Source organism: Schistosoma mansoni, chromosome W, assembly GCF_000237925.1.
Source record: "Schistosoma mansoni strain Puerto Rico chromosome W, complete genome".
NCBI classification, from domain to species: Eukaryota; Metazoa; Platyhelminthes; class Trematoda; order Strigeidida; family Schistosomatidae; genus Schistosoma; species Schistosoma mansoni.
In genome coordinates, this window is record NC_031502.1 from 38,062,235 (window position 1) to 38,085,531 (window position 23,297).

General features: G+C 38.8%; 2 protein-coding genes across 3 annotated transcripts in view; one reads left to right on the forward strand and one right to left on the reverse strand.

The window, feature by feature from the left end:
• Window positions 1–1,678: 1,678 nt before the first annotated feature.
• Smp_064860 (putative heat shock protein 70 (hsp70)-interacting protein) lies at window positions 1,679–9,829 on the reverse strand. The gene is made up of 2 exons (XM_018789616.1): window positions 9,088–9,829; window positions 1,679–1,971 (listed from the first exon to the last, which is right to left on the reverse strand). The coding sequence occupies exons 1-2, from the start codon at window positions 9,783–9,785 to the stop codon at window positions 1,710–1,712; spliced, it is 960 nt and encodes a 319-aa protein (XP_018655041.1). The 5' UTR covers window positions 9,786–9,829; the 3' UTR covers window positions 1,679–1,709.
• A 4,579-nt stretch (window positions 9,830–14,408) lies between these two features.
• Smp_157140.1 (hypothetical protein) overlaps window positions 14,409–23,297 on the forward strand; it is a gene marked incomplete at its 3' end in the record, with an annotated part of 39,402 nt that continues 30,513 nt past the window's right edge. The window contains exons 1-9 of one of the 2 annotated variants that reach the window (XM_018789617.1): window positions 14,409–14,565; window positions 14,600–14,730; window positions 14,764–15,154; window positions 15,190–15,269; window positions 15,304–15,557; window positions 15,791–15,992; window positions 19,589–19,735; window positions 20,681–20,845; window positions 22,632–22,746. In XM_018789617.1, the coding sequence (XP_018655042.1) occupies window positions 14,460–14,565; window positions 14,600–14,730; window positions 14,764–15,154; window positions 15,190–15,269; window positions 15,304–15,557; window positions 15,791–15,992; window positions 19,589–19,735; window positions 20,681–20,845; window positions 22,632–22,746 (1,591 nt within the window). In that variant the 5' untranslated portion in view covers window positions 14,409–14,459. Of the gene's footprint in view, window positions 14,731–14,763; window positions 15,155–15,189; window positions 15,270–15,303; window positions 15,558–15,790; window positions 15,993–19,588; window positions 19,736–20,680; window positions 20,846–22,631; window positions 22,747–23,297 lie in introns of both variants that reach the window. The other variant, XM_018789618.1, reaches the window with a different exon arrangement.

Here is a 23,297-nt window from a genome sequence, read left to right on the forward strand (position 1 = left end):
GTCCGTTAGCTAACAGGCTGTTGAAATTACTTCTGAAAACAAAATTTAGTTCAGGAACAAGGTAAACAGACATTCGCCACTTGCAAAGTCAGTACGTTCTCACACTAGTTCTTCTCACCAGAATAACTAAGCCACTGTCGCTCCGAACTGGTGGTAATAGTGTCACAGTCGGCCGCCTGCAGTTGTGTCAATCTGGCGGTGGGTTTCACAGTTGTCTAAAACGTGTGAACTAAACAATTAGACAGTGCTTATCTCGTATACTATGGATATGTTGGTCCGATCACAAATGCGATTTACTACACAGAAAATTCTGTGCAGCTTTTTTACATAAAGCACATGCTGCAAACAAAATTTTCATAAATACCATTTGACTTCAACTAAATCCCCTCTATCATCTTAAAGAGATAAAACAAAGATTGATGCAGAATAATATGGGGTTCAATTTATTTCGTTAGGTTCACATCAGCTGCTTACGATGTATAATATTTCAAAATCTAAGTTATTAAAAATATTGACATACTCATAAATACGAAGGAAGTCAAAGATGAGTATGTGTATCATGACAGCGAAAATTCCAAGAGTTAATAAGGTCACAGAGTTCTTTGTCCTAGATAAATAAAATTTGAGGGGAAGTTCCAGAACTTATAGATTTAACACTATATGATTGTGTAGTGAAGTAATTATAAACGGATTATTGGTAATAAAGATGTGAGTTGAAATCAGTCAGTTATGAGTCAAAGGGAAATGATAATAAAGTAGTCGAAGCTCCAGGAACAGTGGAAATAATGAGTGATGTAATGTTACCAGGGCAAAGGAAGATTTATCACTGTTTCTTTTTGGATACATAGGTCTGGATTTAGACTTTTGATCGCTATAGTTTCGGGAAATCTCAGGAGACTATAGTTCGATTGTTTATTAATCATCTTGAAAGGATTCAGTGTATCCACTTGATGTCCTGTGTCAAGATGTTTCAAATAGTGCTGCCGAATGCTTTTAGCCCACTTGGACTTTTTTGGATTTGTCCTTCGGATCAGACGTAGGCTTTCATTTCTGTTTCACCAATGTAACTGCTTTGGCAGATACATGTGGATTTGTTAAAATCACAGTTGGCGGTAACATGGAGAGGGTAACTACCGCTCTTCGATTGCGCTAAAGAACATGTTGTATTGGACAAAACAATCAATTTAGCTGCAGGACGTCATAATAGGCATATTCATCTCTAATCTCCTTCGTACTTATATGTCAATGTTTGTAATAACTTTGATTGTAAAATATAATACATCGTAAGCGGCTGATGAGGAACTAGATAAATAAAATGAATCCATATTATTCTGCATCAATCTTAATTTTTGCTCTCTTTAACATTTACTTTGGTTCAATGCTTTCGAGGCCTAACGTTTATTTTACTCAATAAAAATTGCAACTCGTTGATCCCACTCCCTCGAAATTTTTAGAATTTAGAACAATACTAGTACTTTACTTGCCTGTATTTTCAAGACTTAGTTTTTGTATAAACATACATGGATCAAAATTCCCGCAAGCAGACAGTACTGGTTCTGAACTAGTTGTTTACCTGAAGTTGATGACTGATAAAAGTAAGAGTATTTGAATATTCGACTTTTGCATTCTTTAAGGACATTCGAATAGTAACAAGAGTTAGGAGTGTTTGTGAATTAATTTCTTGGGAATATAACTAGTAAGACGAACGTTCACCGAAATGAAATCAAGCCGGCATCGATGAGCTTCATTAGTTTGGATGCTATCTCTGGGTTATTAAGGTGTGCACGAAGTGCAGTGGGATCTGACATCTGATCTAGAATAAGGCGCATGGCTGGATCGGACAAGATGGAAGCTATTTCAGGATCGTTCATAGCACGCTTGCGAGCAGCTTCTGGATCGTCATCATTTGTATATGATTGACTGAGGCCTTCTCTAGCTTCCGAGCAATCTGGATCTAGTTCTAGAGCTTTTCTGAAAGATTGAAGAACATAAAAATCATGTGAGATTAACAAATCTTTACACTAATACGTTGTTTACTTATTTTACAACCAAGTAACCTATTTGTTGCATTTCACCAGCAGTCGTACCAAACACTTCATCTAAACAAGTACACGACAGTTTCTGATGGATTGCACTTGTGCGCAAAATCTGGATCGAGTGGTGCTAGACCATTATGTCACTCTCAAATGAGACATTTCTACTTAGGTGTAACTCGGGGTGAAGTACAGATTGTTTTTCTCAGGGTGTTCGCATCAGCTAAGTGGTGCAATCGATTGAGAATCTGATGGCGAATTAACCACAGAACTATAATTTATTTAAACACATACATATTGGTACAAAAGGGCACCAGATACATATGCGCCACACATAGAACTATAATAATCATCTCTCCATATATATATATATAAACATCTAATAAATGGTAAATGTGGGCCCACTGCAAAAATTCCTTCGAAATAAGCAAATTATGACATTAAGATCACTGAATAATTGTCAAATTAATGTGCGATCCAGATGCTTGACCTTGTACTTCTAAGAATCTCGCTTGTTTGATAAGTCAAAAGTGGGAAAGATTTCTAGAAACCTAATTCGCAAATACGGTTTAACTGAAGTTGTTACAAATTACCGTCGAAAATTTGTCAAAGTAAGCATTTTTCTTAAAATCTAGCCGATACAGTAATCATTCTATTTGAAAAATCTGAATCACCGTTCTAAAAACTTTGGTTATTAAATCGATCAGTGGTGAGTGCCGTTTTGAAGGTCGATATAATAGTTTTGTTGACTTTTTAACTACCCATCAGCACTTTTGATGGAGTTTTGTTTTCTGAGTTGGATGGTTTGGTCGTGGAGCTTTCATCGTTCTTTTGAACGACATCATCAGCAAAAACTTCGGGTAACTTGAATGGGAAAGCTGGCAGGGTTGGATGTCCCATCTAAGAATACCGAAAAACACCATAAAATGACGGGTACTAAACGTAGGGAGTTCTCTATTAATGAGTGCGCTTTCTCATCTACCACTGGCCCGTCTCTGGGAATTGTCTAATAAATGGTAAACTCCTTATCAACTTTCCAGGGGACTAGTAATTTGTCATTATTATTGGTGCACATTACTAGCTTTAATTGTAGCTACCGTGACTTTGTTTTTGAATTCAGTAACACGGAAAAGCTGTTTGGGAATGTATCCAACTGATATTTTTAGTTTCCAATGATGACACGTAGAACACTTCTACTTATGACTTGTAAGTTTTATCACAAAAAGCACATACAAAGGTGACATGAAGGAGAAGCAATCATGATTGGTAAATTGTCTATTTGGGAGTGATGATGTATGAACACTTTCAAACAAAGGTAGAGGATAAATATACAGTTAATTACAAAAACCCGATGATGTTGGAGAACCATTTAGTAAGTACAAAAAGGACGTTTCATAGCTATCAGGCAATAGTGAACTGATGTTTAGTAGCCCAGAACAGGGCATTATGTCAAAGAACAACTGAGCTTTTACGAAAGTCGTTAAGTACACACAATATTAAGTCATACTAATGGAGAACACTATTGTCAAAATGTTTGTAACAATCACACACTCAAAGCATCATATTTGGTTTTACGATTCCGAACGTATAGAATGGTCATTTATACTAAATACCTAATGAATATGAATACTCATTTATTGTTGAGCTTTTTTATGTTTTACTATAGAAGAGCTTATTGTGGTTTCTAGTGCTCTTGATTTTATCATGTTTCCCGACCGTTGCTGCTACCTTGACGTGGTGGTCGGGCTTGCCTATCGTGATGATCCAATCGAGCTATGCTGGCTGGAACAATCGTTCCTCAAGGTCCTACCATGCCAGACAGGTCGGTTGAAGAGCGGTGAGACTAAAAGCAGCAATCCCAAGGTCCGAAGGCGAAGTCGTACTGCTGACTGTACAGAGGTGTGAAAGCAGTAAGGTGTTTCCTTCAGACAACCAGCATGACAGCGATGCTGCCTTCCCACAAGGAGGGGTGGGGTTAGAAAAGGTCGACCCTAAAAATGCACACCTCGCCTTATCCCACGGATTTCCGTCTCCGGCGGTAAGGACTTTTGAAGAACGGAGCTAACACGTCAAAAATCCCCCACAAAAAGGCCGTGCGTGACCGGCCTCAAGCAGATGTCCCTTGGGCACTGCGGTCACGCTCCCAGGTCGTTAAGACCAACACTAATCCAACTTCTTTTTCAGGTCCCTCAAGAAATACCCTTCCACGGTGTGGGCAGCCGGGAAGTGATACTAGCCCTCATACCCTTAACTGCACACAAGACCAAGTTGGTCGCTTTCAAATCCTTCCTACACCTAATAACTCTGTTATCTCCTCGACTAACCCTTCCCACGTCCTTTTATCGCGTCGCACCGCTAGGGCAAACGATTCGAGTACACAGAACGTTATTCCTGGTCTCTTGAAACCACGCTCTAAACTACATATAGGAACTTTTAATGTCCGAACATTGTGCCAAATAGGACAACAGGCTTCCTTAGCTAGAACTCTAGAATCTTACACCATCGATGTGTGCTGCGTCTCCGAAACGCGCATACAAGATCCGAGTAGTGTCATTCATTTGACCGCACCTAATCAAAATAAAGTTTCATCTCGATACACGCTCCGTGTATCTGGAAGCCCTGACGCTGCTTCCCGTGGCCTCGCTGGAGTAGGTATAGCATTAAGTCCTAGGGCAGAACTAGCTCTTTTAGACTGGATCCCAGTAGACAGTCGTCTATGCGCTGTTCGACTAAACGGATCAGTAAGGACTCGGAAAGATAGGGAAATTCGTCGTTGCCTCTTCGTCGTCTCTGCCTACTCTCCCACTGACTGCAGCTTAGACGATATAAAAGATGAGTTCTACAGGAAACTTTCTGACCTTCTCCGAGAAGCTAGGCGTTCTGATGTAGTAATAGTAGCAGGTGACTTTAATGCTCAAGTAGGTAAACTAAGTGAAAGGGAAGGACACCTGGGTGGATCTTATGGTGTCATGGCGAAAAGAACAGATAATGGCGACCGTCTGTTGCAGCTATGCTCAGATAACCGCCTATTTCTTGCAAATACTAACTTTAAGCATAAGGAAAAACATCTTTTGACCTGGCGACCCCCGAATTCGTCCCAACGTTGGACCCAATTAGATCACATCGCTATCAGCCACCGATGGAGGGGCTCGATAGAAGACTGTCGCTCATTCTGGGGCACATGCTTAGATTCAGATCATGCTCTAGTGCGAGCACGTATTTGTCTGCGTCTTACTGGACGTAGGAAAGACACTGCAGGGAAGCCTCTAAGGGTTCTACTTAATGGTAGGCAAGCTAAGAATATATTTCAGGAACAACTAGAAAAACAGTTAGGCAGCCATGTAAGTTGTGTCCACCCCGAGGCAGCGTGGAATGACATCCGAAAAGCTGTGGAATCAGCAGTGATATCCGCTAATAAGGTAAACCATAACGTTAGGGAGAAACAATGGATCTCGGCAGCATCTACCGCACTGATAGATGCTCGTAAACTCATCCCACCTGGCTCTGAGCATAACGAAGAGCGGAGTCAACTTAAGCGCAGGCTTATAAGAAGTCTACGTAATGATCGTGAACAGTGGTGGGTAGCGAAAGCAAGAGAGATGGAAAAGGCAGCGGCAATAGGTAACAGTAGGCAGCTATTCAGACTCGTTAAAGAAACCGGTATTAGGAACCCGAATATCAGTGAAACCATCTCAGATAAAGATGGGCATATAATTCATTCTCAATCCAGGAGGTTGGATCGATGGGCAGAACACTTTAGGGATCAGTTCAACTGGCCTTCAGCCACACTTCAATTACCCACGATCCCCAGTCGTCCTGAATGGCAAATTGATGTAAGTCCTCCAACCCTCTGTGAGGTTGAAAAAGCTATAGGAAATCTGAAGCGAGGGAGAGCAGCAGGCCCTGACAGGTTGACCCCTGAGATTTTTAAGGATGGTGGTCCAGTACTAGCAGTGAGATTGACTGAGGTCTTAGGTAGAATCTGGGAACTGGACGTAATTCCATCTGACTGGTCCCAATCACTGATTGTGCCAGTTTATAAGAAAGGACAAAAGTCCTCTTGTGACAATCACAGAGGGATCAGTTTGACTAATATAGTGTCTAAAATATTAGCTTCAATAATACTAGGTCGCCTAACCAAAGCTCGTGAAGAGCAGACTAGAGAAAACCAAGCTGGTTTTCGACCTGGACGTGGTTGCATAGACCAGATATTCACCCTACGTCAGGTCCTAGAACATAGACACAAATTCAGACGTCCCACAATAGTAGTATTTCTTGACCTTAAGGCGGCATTTGACTCTGTTGATCGTGAGGTTCTATGGCAATGTTTGTCACTGAAAGGAGTACCAAAGAAGTACATTAACCTCATAAAGGCTCTCTACTCGAGCACAACTGGTCGAGTTAGAGCCTATGGCGAACTGTCATCAGAACTGATTACCACAAGTGGCGTTCGTCAGGGCTGTCCACTCTCCCCATTCTTGTTTAACTTTGTCATTGACTTACTTTTAGAGATAGCACTTTCATCAGCTAAACCTCCAGGAGTTGAACTTTTACCAGGAGACTCACTTGTCGACTTAGAATACGCCGACGACATAGTTTTACTCGGTGAAGACGCTGACAACATGCAGAGTCTTCTGACCACTATAAGCAACTATGCAGGCATGTTCGGAATGCGATTCTCTCCCTCGAAGTGCAAAATGTTACTTCAGGATTGGGTTGCATCGACACCTGAACTAATGATAGGGAGTGAAGTAGTTGAGCGTGTAGACCACTTCACTTATCTTGGAAGTCTCATCAGCCCTTGTGGTCTGGTATGTGACGAAATCTCAGCACGGATACAGAAGGCTCGTCTAGCTTTCGCCAACTTGCGTCATTTATGGCGTAGGCGAGATATCCGTCTAGCAACCAAAGGACGGGTTTACTGTGCAGCAGTTCGCTCCGTCCTACTCTATGGCAGTGAAACATGGCCAATAAGAGTAGAGGATATTCGTAGGCTACTAGTGTTCGATCATAGGTGTCTTCGAAGCATTGCTCGTATATCCTGGGACCACCGGGTAAGTAATGCAGTTGTTAGGAAACGAGTACTAGGTAGGGATGGCAAATCGATTGATGAAGTAGTGAAACTTCATCAGTTGAGATGGCTGGGACATGTGTTACGTATGCCCGACCACCGACTGCCCCGACGTGCAATGTTTCATGGTGTAGGAGTAGGTTGGAAGAAAGCTAGGGGTGGCCAGACCAAAACGTGGCACAAATCAATGAAGTCACTGACAAGTGGACTGGGCCATGTTGGTAGGTGTAGACTACCTGGTTGGGATTCGCGAGATGACAGCAACCGATGGTTAGAGACCTTGAATGACATGGCTCAAAATCGTTTGCAATGGCGAAGATGCATCCACTCTTTGTGTTCTACCAAATTCTAATCTTCTGAATTCCTCATGTCTTTATCTTTTTCTCTTTCCAAATTTATTTCACTGTACTATACTCCTTCAATAATTTCTTGAAACCCCTAATCTTTTGGATTTCTGATTATACTCCTACTACTTCTACCACTATGGGATTTGAATCGACAACTGCATCTCTGTGCTAATGTGGTATGGCAACTCGAACTGATGTACGTACGTACGAAGTTCTACGTTGTGACTGACTGACTGACTTGATTGAAAGTCAATACTAAAAATAAGAACAGTGACAAATGATTAACCTAGAAACCGGATATCAATGGTATGAAATTACATTTGTTAAAAATTCAATAACGACATGATAACAGGGAAACAGTAGGTCTGAGGGATGTCTTTGATCACAGAACTGGATGGTGTAAAAGCGAATGTTTTCGAAGGAATTATCGGCCTCTAACCATCAAGTGCCGAATCAGTTCGTGGGTCGTACTCTGATCGATTATTCGGGATGGACGAATATGAAGGTCAATTGTAGTAAAACCGTCAGAATCATAGACCCCATAAGCTATCATCGTACCAGGTATTTTAGTTTTGCGATGTCACGATTTCATATTGCTGATTGCACCGGGGTATATAGGAAATCATATGCTTTATGCGGATAAAGATCGTTACGTGTTAGTATATTTCTTCAAGGGGAAACACACCATTATGAGTTACAAAATTTCCGGTACTGAAATTATAGTTTGCAAAGTACGGAGCTATCAACAATAAGGTCGTTAGGAATGACTTCAAGATATCTTACGAGATTTATAAATTCGACTGACAAAACCACTACTAACACGATTACCGAAGTCGTTCAAGAAGAAATAACGTCCCACGATGTATGGGGACTATAGAGTGCTAACAACCCACATGCTTCTGACAGCACCTTAGTTAAACCAAGAAATAAACATTTACCCGACAGTGGATTACGTATGGAAGTTTTAGGGTTATACATCATAAGTGCAAATTATGTTTGGTCAGTAATAGCACTGTACTATTAAAGAAACAGCCCGATTGTGGCTTAGGTCGCCACGAACACCTCTACTTTTTCCAACAAGTACAAGTCTATAGGATGAAATTGTTTTCCCAATCACGTATGTTTACTCACTAAATCGGCCAATTACTCTTAAATCAACTACACATGAAAACACTTATTACTGGCCTTTGGTAACCAAGTTCTGTGAGGAAACTGAGGACTGTAAACCCGTGCTTGACATTTGATGAACACCCATAAAAAAGATGTTTAAGTAGATTAGAGTTTACACTTAACGTGATGTCACTGAAGACCCTTACTGTGATGAGTGATCACGAAACATATAGTGATTTTGGAACTCATTTATTGAGCAAGAGCAACAGTCTATTTTAATGGTGCTATTCCAGTAAAAGCTGGTAACAAGTATTATCGCCTTTTGTACAGGAACTGAACGCTAAAAATATCGACTTCCTCATAACAGACAAGTGTCTATCCCTGTCTAAGACGTTGACACTAGGTACCATCTAGTAACTAGCTAATATTGTAACTAGTTTAATATCCTAAATTATAACTGAAAAAGACACATCCAGCCCGTTTTTGCACATAAAAATACTGATGATGGGAAACTTTCTGAACATACCGAAAAGCCTTCCTTGCTTGAGTAAAATCCTTCATAGCATTGCATACTGCTCCTTTCCTGAGGTAACCTTTAATGAATTTCGGATCTGCCTCGATGCACTTATTACAATCACTAACAGCTAAAGTAAACTCCATCAACTTCGTGTAACATGCTGCACGATTACTGTACAGTTTTGCATCTGATGGATTTCTCTTTATTGCCTCAGTGTAATGTTTTATGGCAGCTGGGTAATCACCCTTCTGATAACATTCGTTTCCCTTGACTTTCTCCATTTCCGACATCTCTGGGTTAATATATGCTAACCTTTCCTGTTCCTTCATACGATTTTCCAAAGCTCGAGCACTCTTTTCAACATCTGGTTGTCTAGATTCCGATAGTGACTTGTCGTAATATTTTTTCGCACTAGGATAATCCTCCTTTTTCTCGAAGGCATGGGCAGCACGTGCAAACGCTTTAGCAATCAACTTGAAGTCGGCTCTGTTTTCTCTGCCTACCTCAACAGCCTTTTCACATATCTCCACACATTTATCATATTCACCTTTTTCGTAGTACACTGCAGCTTTGTTTGTGTAATACGTTATGCACGTTGGGTCAAGTTCTATTGCATTGTCGTAATGTGTAATTGCAGTTTCGAAGTCCTTCTTCTTATAAGCATCATTACCTTTTTCTTTCTCAATATCTGCTTCTGCACGCCCCATGACGATAGCTGGTAACACAACGCAGATTCCAGAACAGTCACTGGATATCGGGATCACTAGCGCACTCTAACAAATTCGTTCAAGACCCAATGCTGTGATAGTTTGATAGCACTGAAGTAGTGCTATCAGAGTGACTTTTCTGAATTATTAAGGTAAATTATGATCGATATATTGTCTAAAACCTCAATATTTAATGATGAAGTAATCTACTGGAAACCTACTACTGATTCCGAGTACAATGATATTATGGTCAGTCTTCAGCAATAAGGATAGGAAGTCTGTCGATCTATACTAATCCTTGCAGTTTTTAACACAGTGTAGGTTCGATCTGGCTTTGAATATATCGACAGAATTTGCTGATATTACGATTTATGTTAGAAAAGCCGCCTCTAGAAGGTTATCTTTGCTACGGTTGAAGAAAGAAACCTGATGCTGGGAAACTCAAGCAAACTGATTGGATCTGGAATATGTGTCCGTGAGGATCTCAGCGTGGTTGACCTATTGAGAGACGAGCTGCAAAATTAGAAATAAACATACACCGCCGAAACGGTGAAAGAAAATTCGTTCAAATTGTCAAACCAGAGCAAAACAATCCCAAAACCGCTCTGAGTCGTAAGGGAAAATTCTCCACAGAATTAAAGGTGTGCTACAAAAATGCTCGCAGTCAAACAAAATGGATGAGCTACGTGAACTTAGCAAAGCTAATGATGCTCATCTGATGGGATTATCCGAAACTTGGATATCGTCTCAGTTCACGGACCAGCAGAACCTGGAATGTCTTTGTTTCGCAACGATCATGCCTGGAGGCGCGCCAAATTCACAGCCAAGAGTTTCTCAATCTTGATGAATCAGTACGGTGCTCAGTAAGAATGTTGTAGGGCCAGTGAAATGTCACTGAATATGGAACAGATCATTGATCTCTGTCAAGGTCAAGGATAGTCAACGCGCATCAGTCAAAGATACGCCATGGACTGGCCCACGCGGCAGTGGTTGTACTTTCGCTTGTATCTACCTTAACTAATATATTCTTGTAATAACGTCCTTTGTGTTGTACAGTCTTCAGAGCACCCATGATCCCTTAATACGTCGATGGAGCAATCCACGTAAGGTGCTGGTCGCGAGGTGTAACTTCGAAGTTAGCTTATTCGTTACACCGTCCCCGTTTAACTCGAGTAGGCCTCTAATCGTTTCGACATAGATCATCAATGTTGATCATCTACAATGTCTACCACCTCAAGGTGTCTAGTTGGGGTCATCTACAAGAATCCCACAGCTGACATCGAGTAAGACAATCGTTTGCTGGAAGGATTAACCCGCTCTACGCGTCTTGGATTCTCTCATATCCTGATTCTGGGGGACTTCAATCTTCCTAGAATCAACTTCGCGGATCATACCTACACTGGAGGTGACAACTCTATTGGAGCTCGGTTATTCAACCTCATTGATGATCTGGGATTATTCGAAAATATGAAGTCAGAAACTCGGAGAAACAGTCAGACGCCGTCGCGCTTAGACTGGGTATTCACAAATGAAGAATTCCTAGTTGACGACCTCTCGATTCTGGCTCCCCTGGGGAAAAGTGATCCCGCCGTCTTATCCTATTCAGTTTGGTCAGCAAAACTGAGCCAAGATATCTCACCAACAACAGACGCTGGAATTTCAAACGGTTGAATGTGTTAGCTTTACATGACTATTTATAACAGGTGGATTGGGATGTTCACCCTCAACTTGAAGCGGATGCTCATTGGGATTTCTTACTGCACATGCTCTTATGTTCAACTAAGCATTCAGTTCCTCAAACGGTCCCAAAAAGCTACAAACAACCTACAATCATCAAGAACCCCACTCTCCGTTTGCTAAGCCACAAAAAGCACTGTTGGGCCGAATATAAACGAACTGATAACAACGGTGCGTACAGGCAATACAAACATATAAGGAATATATGCACAAAGGCAATAAGAGAAGACAGGCTTCAGTACCAGACCAGGCTTATTGATAAATTTGTCTCCAATCCGAAAAGCTTATTCCGTTATGCAGCTTCTCTTCGACAAGACAAAACTGGAGTTTCACAAATGCTAGGTTCTAATGGTCCGAATGATAACGACGGTGATGCTGCTTATCTCTTGGCTGAACAATACTCTCGGACATTTCAACCGACCCACATCAACTATACTGATGAAAGCTTCACCTGCACCTGCACAGGACTTTCCGAAGTGGACCTGAGCGCTGACCTGGTGCTCCGTAAACTGCAGCACATAAGAAAAGACACTTCTCCCGGTTCATTCTGCTGTACTGACGAAGCAGCTTCAATCCTGGCAACACCACTTAGCGTGATGTTTTTACACTCGCTAAGCCGAGGCAAACTACCGGAAATTTGGAAGCTGGCTCACATCACACCAATTTTCAAAGGAGGTCGACGCAGTGAAGCCTCAAACTACCGACCGGGGGCCCTTCTCTCCATACTTTCTAAAATTATGGAGTCATTGATATGCGATGGTATACACGACTATTTATTATCCTTAGAGTTCTTATCCCCAACACCATGGTCTCATGAAGGGCCACTCCTGTATATCCAACCTGCTTACTGTGGTAGACAGATGGACAAGCATCCTTGACCGCAAGGGGATGGTTGACATCAACTACCCTGATTTCTCAAAAGCTTTTGATAGGGTCAACCATATATGTCTTATCAATGAGCTTAAAAGATTGAATTTCAAACTACCTCTAATTGACTGACTCACTTCATATCTAGAAAATCGACATTTTAAGGTCAGGGTTAATTTCACTCTTTCTCAGGCTATGGAATGTCCTAGTGGGGCCCCCAGGATTCATTACTAGGACTTCTCTTCTTGATTCATATAAACAATCTTCCACAACAAGTATCGTCTGACTCACCTTCAACACTTCAAAGTGCAAAGTGGTCTATCTGCGACATGATGCAGACTATAGTTACAACTTAGGAAACTCCTTTCTAGAAGTTTCCCAAGTCGAAAAAGACTTAGAAGTGTCGGCACCCTACGACTTGAAATCGTACGCTAACTGTGACAAAAACGCATTTCAAGCAAACCTTGCACTGGTAACATTGAAGCGCATTTCTGGCCAGTGTGACGGTAGAACTTTCCACATAATCTTCAACAGTTTTATTCGTCCACGTTTAGAGTACGGAAACACAGTATTTCCTCCCTCCCTCAAAAAGGATAAGGACACTCTGGGGCGTATCCAACGTCGAGCCACGAAATCAGTTCGGGGACACAAATCCAAACCTTATGAAGAGCGCCTCCAATCACTTAACCTTTATCCGTTAGAGTACAGGTGTCTTAGAGGTGACCTTCTTATGACTTACAGTATCCTTAACACTTCTGGTCATCCCCTTAAACATCTACTAAAGCTTAGTCGCAACACTAATCTAAGAGGTGACACCCAGAAACTGGAGACACAACATAGCAGAACAGACTGTAGACACAGCTTCTACTCCTTAAGGGTTGTCAAATGCTGGAATTCGCTGCCGACTGAGCTAGTCCGAACGACTTCCAAGGAGTCCTTTAAGAGGAAATTTGACCTATTTTTAAGGACTAAGGATAACATATTGTTATGATTTACCAATTTCTTTTTTTCCTCTATTATCGTTAATATACCTAGGTTCTTGCCTGGAGGTATTGGTGATCCACTGCTACTAGACACGGAAGCACGTCAAGTGAAAGCTTCTTATATTTCGTCCACAACCATTTGAACCATTTACCGTTTGATTGTAGGCGTCCTAGAGATGACCTGATGACCTACAACACCCTAAAAACTTCTGGATATCCCCTCAAACATCTACTTAGGTTCAGTCCCAGCAAAAACCCTAGGGGCGACACCCAGAAACTGGAGACGCAACGCAACAGAGTGGACTGAATGCACACCTTCTATTCCTTAACAGTAGTCAAATGTTGGAATTAGCCACAGGCTGAGCTAGTCCAAACGACTTCCAAGGAGTCCTTTAAGAAAGCAACGTGACATATTATTGGTGACCAAGAACAGTCCCTCGCTACATTTCACCAGAAACATAAGCATACTAGTAAAGGGATAACATAGACCATAGGCCTAACGTCCTTACTACATAAATCTGAATCGTTAACTGTACGTTGCTTTGAAGATGCCATAGGTGTTTGGAGTTTGACAACTCTTTAACCAGTAACATTTTATACTATGAATCGTACCCAATTAGAGAAGTCGAAAGTCAGAATCGAGGGGGTCCGAAGATATATTTGATAGGCTATCAATAAATCGAGAATCGACTTATCTAAGCTGGTTAGTGATTGCAGGGGATGTTGAACACGGCGTTCCCACTCATTATCTGGTGCGGGTGCATAACCGAGCGCCTTTAGGTCGAGTGTCCACAAAAACTAACGTGGTCAGAATCCAATGTCGAGAACCTACAGAGTTATTGATTTTGGGGATTTATTTGCCGCTACAGCTTCCCACCTGGAGGCATTAGTGATCCACTGCTACTAGATGGAGAAGCATGTTAAGCGATAGATTCTTCTACCTCGTCCAGAACCATGTGAAAACATTTGAAACCATTTCCATAAGGAAAAGGGAAATCTGAGAAAACTGGATTTCATTTGGCGAAAAGTTCAAAGCCTTGCGTTGACGTTAACTTGTTCATGGTCATAATAAACCCGTTGTCTGGAAATGCAGGAACGCTCGAAGCGTATTAGGTTGAGTGACAATGGACTCATGAAACAGGATTCTTACCACAGGAGTGATCGATTCAAGTGTATTGGATCTGATATTTCAGGTAAACAATCTATCTTCTTTAATCCTATGTTTAGTTTTGGTGAATTTTGTTGAGTCTATAACTGATGAGGATGTAGATGAATTTGTTGTTGATGTCGTTGCTGGAGGAGATGTTGTTCAGATACTCAAGTTTCTGGATACTGGTCAAGATCGGAAGGCAGGAGAGGTAAGATTGACTAGACAGTGAATAATCTCTCAGCTTCTTGCAGTCTTCAAAGCACTCTACATTATTATCTTGAAAACTTCTCGCGAGTTAAGCACTCGTTTTTCTGATGTTGCTAGAGAGCTTGCCGAGGGATTTCTTGAAGACTCTCGCTTCTCATTATGCCTCAGTACAATGAGGAAGTCTCAGAATGCGGAAATCTTAAAAACATCTCTCCAGCTTTTAGCATCTGTCGTGACAGTCAGTGAAGATTTAGCTCGAGCCGTCTTGCGATATATTGATTTTGATAGCGCGACGATGAAGAAATGTTCTCAGAGAAGAAACCTTGTCGATAAGTGTGACGTCCGGACGTGCTTCATAAATTTCTTGGCTTCTTTTGTTTATTTAGACAACAATTTTGTTTTGAGAGAATTAATAGACAAGAAAGGTGAGAATCACTTGTAAATATTTTACTCTGGTTAGGTGCTCTGGATCTACTTATTGGTGAGTCTTTTGTGGACAAATATTCAAACGTAATTCTAATCTTATGCGTCCTTAAGAAAGTAAGTTAATTGTTTGAGTTTCATCCCATAACAGGTAGCTGAAAACAGTTCGGTCAGCAAAACACAGCGGATACGTGTATTCAATCGACATTGTCTTCAAAAGTTAACATCTCTGTATCAGTGGCGGGGGGAGGGTAAGACTGTTGATGAAGTACTGAGAAAAGATAATGCTGAGGTGAATGAACATGAGTTGGTGTCGATCAGAGACACCGTACACAAGCTCCTCACTCATCTCTTTACATCTAGCCGGTCTGGGCTGGTGTTTTCGAATAAGTTTGACGTTAACGTGTAAGTTTACCGTCCGAATGTTTCTTATTAAATCAGAAGTCTTTGTTGTCAGATTCATTCATTTATTCATGAGATTCTGCATACTCAGTTTCACTTTATTGTTTTCAACAGGATTTCTATCACAACGTTTCATGAACTTAAAAGTTTGGTTTATAATATGAAGTACTTGTGCAAAAATATGTCTTTACATCTTATTCATCGCGTGTTTTGTTGTCATAATCGTTTTGTTATAGTCAGTACAATCGTTTAATACTACAATGCCTGACGTCCGCTCAGATGGAAGATGCATATACGGATCCCTTACGTACTGAACTGGTTGTCTTAGCGCTATGTAAATGTCCAGATTTATTCCCACATTACCTCGATCACTTGGCTCCTAGTTTATATCCACGTGATTCACCTAGTTGGTTCTGTTTAATCGAATTTGTTTTTCACGTGAGTCTGTCATATTATCATTCTGATCTATTTTCTTATTCTGTTTGTACGATCTGGTGCCGAGTGTGTGGTTTATCAGGAATTGATCATGTATGCAATGATTTGACGCGTACTTAGCATCGCAAATACAAAATAAATTTATGTTGACGTTGAGAAAAAAGGAGCAAAGTGTTTAGGAGCAATAATGACTCCACAGCCATAGTCACGTAAACGGCTGTGGTGATGATAAGTTGCTTTCGGGATTATAGAGATCTCTAGTGGGTTCTACCAACTTATCTCACATTTATCTGAACACAAAAACATTGGTACAAGGGGGAACCAAATACATATTCGCCACACAATGATATTGGGTTCACGAAAAGATAGAGGATTTAAAATATGTATAATAAAGAGAACAACAAATAGGAATTAATGTATGAGAGTAAAATATATAAATAATAATATTATTGGGGGAAACAGTTCATTTAGTAAAAAAATGCAACCAGAAAGAATCTCAGTTAAATAAGTTACGTTCACTTTTATTAAGAAAGTAAAAGAAAGTTACAGCAGAATCGCCATCGGCCTCTATCCTGAACCTTGTTTGATAACGTCTCTAGCCATTGTGCTGCACTATCTCTAGGACACAAAGCAAATAATTACTATCTCTCCTGTGACCAGTATGATACCTTGTTGGCTGATAATCTGTCTACTATATATCAGTCTTGTTTTTAAGGCCTGTGGATTTAACTGTTCAAAGTTTTCAAACGTTGTTTGATGGATATGTTCAAATAATCTCGCTGTACTGAAGCCATCACCCAAGCAGAGTGAAGGCGAAACTTACGGTTAGATTAAGTTGGTAAGTTACCCGACTATATTTAAAAATCCTCATCGGTTAAAGTAGTTTGGTCATATGTGGCATATGACCGGTCAATATCTGCTCGAAGATGGAATCGTAGCTGGAAGAAGTGGTTCCAACTGGTCACTGTGCTTATTTTCCTCGTTATTTGTTACTACTGGATTGCTGTGTTCATCATTTTTGCTTCCGTTTTCTGAACTTGACTGTTTCTATAGTAGCGTAAATTATGGGAACTGAAACACAACTAGACGGTTCTACCTTTTTGTTTGTTTGTTTAGTAGCTTAATGCTAGTCGTCAGTGTCAGAAAATCTCATATTAAGCTCTCTTCTTAAAACTTCAGGGTCCACATTGGGCGGATAATTGTAAACTGAATAATGCTAGTGAAAATAAAATGCCTCTCATCGATCACCGGCTCCTGAACAATCATTGGAGCATAGTAACAATTGTCTTATTATGTAGAGAGGAAAGGAAAAAGTCGGTCCTGTTATTCCTATGTGCTTCATAATTAATGAGCAAAATATTCTAGAGACGGGAAACCCAAGTACTAATAAACCAAATTTATGCAACATTGACCTAGAATAATCGATCATTTAGTATCAAAGTTATCTTCAGGATGAAGTGGACTTTGGCAATTCATTGGATGAACTATAATATTTAGCGTTTTTACCAAGTTGTGCTAATAAGTTCAGACCTGACAAGCATCCTCCGACATATTTTCTAATTTCCTCACTTCTCGAGGTTGGCTGGCGAGTATCATTCAGTTGTGCAACTTTGTATTGTTGAATCTTCCCATATTTTTGAAATATCCCCATCTTTTTTATTTCTAATCCTCACTTTTTCATAGCTTTTGTCCGTTTGGCAAACTTTCCATTTGTCATCTCATTGGTATTTGAATCCTCACATACGACTCCTTCATTTGATGCACTAAGAATTGAAACTGTATGTATCTGGTGGCGGATTAACAAGTGAAGCACTAGGTCCTTGTTTGTTCAGTTGCATTTTTGAATCCCACTAAGTACTTTGATTTAGGCAGCCGAGTGGTATTACTAATTATCACACAAAAATGTATGAGTCATAGCCAGGTCAATGACATATGTACTGGGCTAGTGAGTTGTATTATTCAATCACGTAAATGTATATAGCAGAAATTTTCAACTATTGAATGAGGAATGATCACTTTTAGTGTTTGTAGATCATCAAATAAAAGAGCCATAGTAAAAAATCTCGTTTTTAGCCTGAAAATGATTATCAGAGAAATATTTTTCGTATGATGTAGCTCGAGGGCACGTACAATTTACTTGTGAAAATTATATTCTAAATAATGTTAGCGACTGAAATTTAAATAATTCTAGTGTTTCGTCCAGCTAACTTGTCCGACCTTTTCAGGGTAGTAATCAAAATTATCAAGTAATATATCGGATGTTGATTTTGTTAAGTAGGATATTATGAGTTAGTAAGATGTAAATAATGTGGGAATTTCACAGTGTGAATGAGAACAAATTTGTGTGTACATGTAACTTTATGTTATTAATAGTCGACATTTAGTAAATGAATGTTAATCACTTCGTTTGTTAAAAATAAAAGTTGAATCTGAAAATGTTTTTAAAATGTCAATGTACTTGCGAAATGGGAATCGTCAGACACATGGTCCCGATTTTAAAACATCTAGATAAGTTTATGTCGGAATAAAGCTACACATCATTTAAGCATGGTGATAAAAATAGGGTTCAATTACTTGTTACTAAACACTTGCCAAGGAGCGGCTATTTGAATTCCATCTTTCCTGTCCAGACTTTTCTGATCAGCCCATGTATACAGCACTTCTGCTGTCAGTCTTTTCTTATGGGCACCAAGCCCTTTCTAAATTATTTTGGTCCCTGGAAAGTTGATCTTTTGTCCTATTATTGATGAATGTAACACTTGTTTATTTGTTCTTAAGTTTCTTGAGTTCAATCGTGGGTTTGGGAACATGCTTCGAACACTGTTCTTTCAATCCCACATTCAGTTCTCTAGATATTTCTCCCATATAGACTGGATTGCGATCATAACAATTGACATCAGAGACAACGTCCTTTTGCTCTTCTATTGGTAGCCTTTCTTTTACCTTAAGTAATACTGATCTTATGATATCGTTGGCACGGAAATATACATTGTTTGCATCGTTTGCAACTCTGTAAGAACTAGTTGTTAACTGTTGAGTACTGCTGTAGACTCATTGTAGAAACTAGTTCTTTGCTTTGTTAAGCCAAAGTTATTCACTTTGGTAATAAATTAAGTGCTTTCGTATGACTGTTAAATCTGGTTGTTACGTGGACAGAATAGTAGTTTTTTTGATGAAAATCAATATTACAGAGCAAAAAGGGTAGCTTCACGGATTGATTAGGCATATAAGTCATTAAATAAAGCATTGCTATTCAGCTTTTGTTACTGAAAACAAGGATAGGTCATGCAATTTGTGTTTAGCAGTGATCTGATGTTATATAAAACGGTGTAAATGTTGAAAATGTATAGCTCAGAAAGTAACTTCTAAAATTTTATAACATTGAATAGCACGTATGATCTTTATTTGGTTGCCTAAAAATGAAGTCGTAAAACGAATTCGGGAACAGTTTTAATGTAGATACTTTCCAAATGGAAGCGTTTTAATCTGAATAGGTGACTGTTTTACTTCACGAACTTAACATAGCTTCCGAATAATTCTTTGTCTTTCAGAATAAAACATTTTTAATAATATTGTTACTTTAAATAATTTGTTTTCAGATCTACAGATCGATTAGCAAATATATCGTTCAGTTCACCATAACTGCACTGACTCATTCACTGACGATTGAAGTATTAGCTATTTCCATAGCAAATTTTTGTGTCTTGTCACCGAAAATGATTGATCCTATCAGAATAGCCCTACAGGTTGGTTTTTTATTTCTTGCTATATCGATTTATTAAGGCCGGTTCTAAGTCTGATTTGGGTATCAAAAATGGATAATTTGGGATTTTATTTAGCATTGTATAAGTAAGTAGTAAATTTAGACAAGCTAGAAATATTTAATTTTCTACTTTCTGAATTAAAATAAGTAGTTTGAGTAAAATAATTTTTCAGGTTATCATATCTTTCAGTAGTATGGTGGTTGATAATCATAAAAATAGTGCGAATGTAACAGAAAATCTAGGTGGATGGAAAATGGTAGCAATTGATTACTAGGGAGATTCAGGAGTTCAAATGTAGATTAATTAAATACCTGTGCATAGTAATCAATGATCCTCTGAGCATACGATCGGCAATAATATTCGTCTACTCGCTGTATCAATGATCATATTTTATCTCAACATCACAGTCGATGGATTTACGCACAATATAAAAAATTATCCTATGAAAATCCTGTTTCAATCAGTTTTGTGTGCAACGTTGTTAAACTATTGAGTATGGACTTCAAAAATGCCTTTGCTTTCCTTAGATGCTTACCGAGAGTTGCGTCATATCAGTAGTGGCAATATTTGGGAATGTATAGCACTTATCGGTACGCATAAGAAATTCGAATTTTTATCTTCTAGGTCGATCAGTGTCGTGTTATTATTCCTATCTTGACCTTGATAAACGTTCAAGGTCTATTATCCAATTTTCTGTACAACCATTAGTTTAAATGACTACATTTTAGTGCATTCTATTTGATGTTATATAGTTGGTAGCAATGAGCAAAAAACGTTGACGTAAAACCTAGGTCTCTGACTTATCACCGCCAACTATCTAACATAACATTAAATTATTCTCATTTTGTATTAACTTCATTCAATTAATATCTACTGTATATCGAAGTTCAAAATTTTCAGTTAATTATCCTTTTATTTATTCATTAGTATGATAAATCATCCGATGTTAAAAATAAGGCTACTGAACTTATGAGATACTTGAAACAACTGTTGAAAATCCCGTTAACTTGGCTTTCACTGAACCAGCTACCAAGTGCAATGAACTTTACATCGGACCAGTTAAAAATGAAGATTGAATTGTTTATTCGTGAAGTAAGTTCGGAGAGTGATAACAAATCGATCAAAATGATGATTTTAATTATTTGTGTGAAACTTTTGATTGAAGTCTGTTGTTTTCTCATTTCATATCAAGCCACAAAATAAAAATATGATAGGTTAATCCCTTATTTTTGTATTTTCGTGGCAAATCACTGTTGCTAAAGAAGCTATGATGAAACGTTTTACAAGTTTTATGATTTCTGCATTTATTTCAACCAAAGTTAGTCTTGAGATCAATTGAAATTAATTACTTAATCGTCCTATAACGGAAATTCGACTTTTCAAACATTCATCTATTCATTCACATAAAAATATAAAGATAATTAATTGTATGTTATATGGTCCTTTGTCGATATTTCCAACGTAGATTTTCTCTTGTATTTTGTATCATGATTGTAATTTAATGCGAAGACGAATTTCAGGAAAACAATAAAGGGAGCTGAGAATTAATAATAATAATTCAATTCATTGTTATCTAAATATTTTTCTGTGTGCCTTCTGCCTAATAAAGTGTTATTATTATTATTATTTTGATATAACTCGTTTACTAAGCACATCTTAATGTGCTCGGCTTTGAACCACATTGTAGCTATATTTATGCTAGTGGTACTCTTTAGGTGTTCAAACAATCAAAGTGGGTGAAACGGTGTTCAAACATTCAATCTACAGGTTAAAGAGTAAATGGCTTAAGAACTAAATTACGTCTCCATTAAAAAAAACCTGGTATATGGTACAATATCTTCAAATATTGTATAATTGTAGTGAATATCGTAGCCCTTTACTTTACCATTCAAATTAATAGTCTTTGGGAGTTAATCGGTCCTAGAAAATATTTTGCATCATTTACATACATTCGTTGAGTGATCATCCTAACATAGATGTTTTGAGAGATCTATATGTAAATACTTTCTACTAATGAAAATCACGAACCTACAGCTTGCAAGTATAAAGGTTTTAATGGATTGCTGGTCAATCCCTATGAATTTAAGTGACTATTACACTGAGTTGACTTTATGAAATTAATTTCTTAATATCAAAATCTGATTATACAATCTCAGAGTTAAATACGGGACTTATTGGATAAACAATTGGTTTTCTAAATCTAGGACTATTTGACTGCTTAACATTCCTTTTAATAACTTATCTTACAGCTAAACAAGTATTCCAATACGAGCGACAATCTTCTATTGAGCCTCTCCAACGATGACTGATGACAATAAGGTCTATTTGAGTCCATCGTTGGTTTGGTGCAGGTGGTCGCCATGTTAGACGATGTCTTTCCTTATGCTTAAAATTAGTGCTTGCCAAAAATAAACGATTGTCTGAGCATAGTTGCAACAGACGATCACCATTATGGGTTCGTTGAGCCGGAATACTAAAACACCCACCTATATGTCTTTCTGTTTGATTTAAGCTGCCTACCTGGGCATTAAAGTCACCCGCTACGACTACTATGTCTGAGCGCTTAGCTTTCTGAAGAAGCTCAGAGAGTTTTCCGTAAAAGTCATCTTTTACTTCATCATGGCTGCAGTCAGTGGGAGCGTAGGCAGAAACGACGAAGAGGCAACGACGTGTGTCCCTATCCTTCCGAGTTCTTACGGAGCCATTTAGCCGGACAGCACACAGGCGACTGTTAACGGGGATGTGCCTGGTCCTACGTTGTCGCTGACTGACTATCTTACAGCTAATTATTTTTCGCTACTAGTATTGACAATTAGGTAACAGATATCAAGTATAATTATTTATAATATTATTGTTGCCTTCGCATCCTATTTTGTAGCGTATACCTGATTCCAAATGGTTAATTCACTTTCAAAAGCTATTTAAAAAGAATTTAAACGACCCTAACTTGTTGATAGATCAAGTTGTATCTTCTACCAGTCAAAGTGAACCAGGTAAATTCATAGCTCAACGTTTTGTATATCACTTGGTTATAGACTTGAAATAGTTTTTATTCCTATCTCAGTAAATATTGTCATAAATAAACTTGTCCTTAGGTCAGCCTGATCATATTTTCGTGTATTTAAACAACTGGCGTCGTTTACAACGTACTTTTATTTGTGTGCAGTTTTTTAATTTTGGAAATTCCATCTATATTTTATGTGTGAATCAATGCTTTATTGAATTATTTTCAGGTTGTTGGAACAAAATGATGTTTTCTGTTACTTAGATGATGCTTTCGATTAACCTGACCAACGCAGAGATTTGTTGATACACTAGTTAGTACGTTTGTACACCTCTGTCTCTTACCTGTATGACAATACTGATCTCTTGTACAGTTCTCATTATAGTAACTGTCATCCACTTCATCCATCTCTGTATGAAATGAGTTATTTCTGTAGCGCATACTCATATGTACAATAAGAACTGAAATATAAAGTCTTTTTTCACGGATCACAGACACAATGAATTGAAGATATACTTTTAGGTGTAACCGTACATGAAA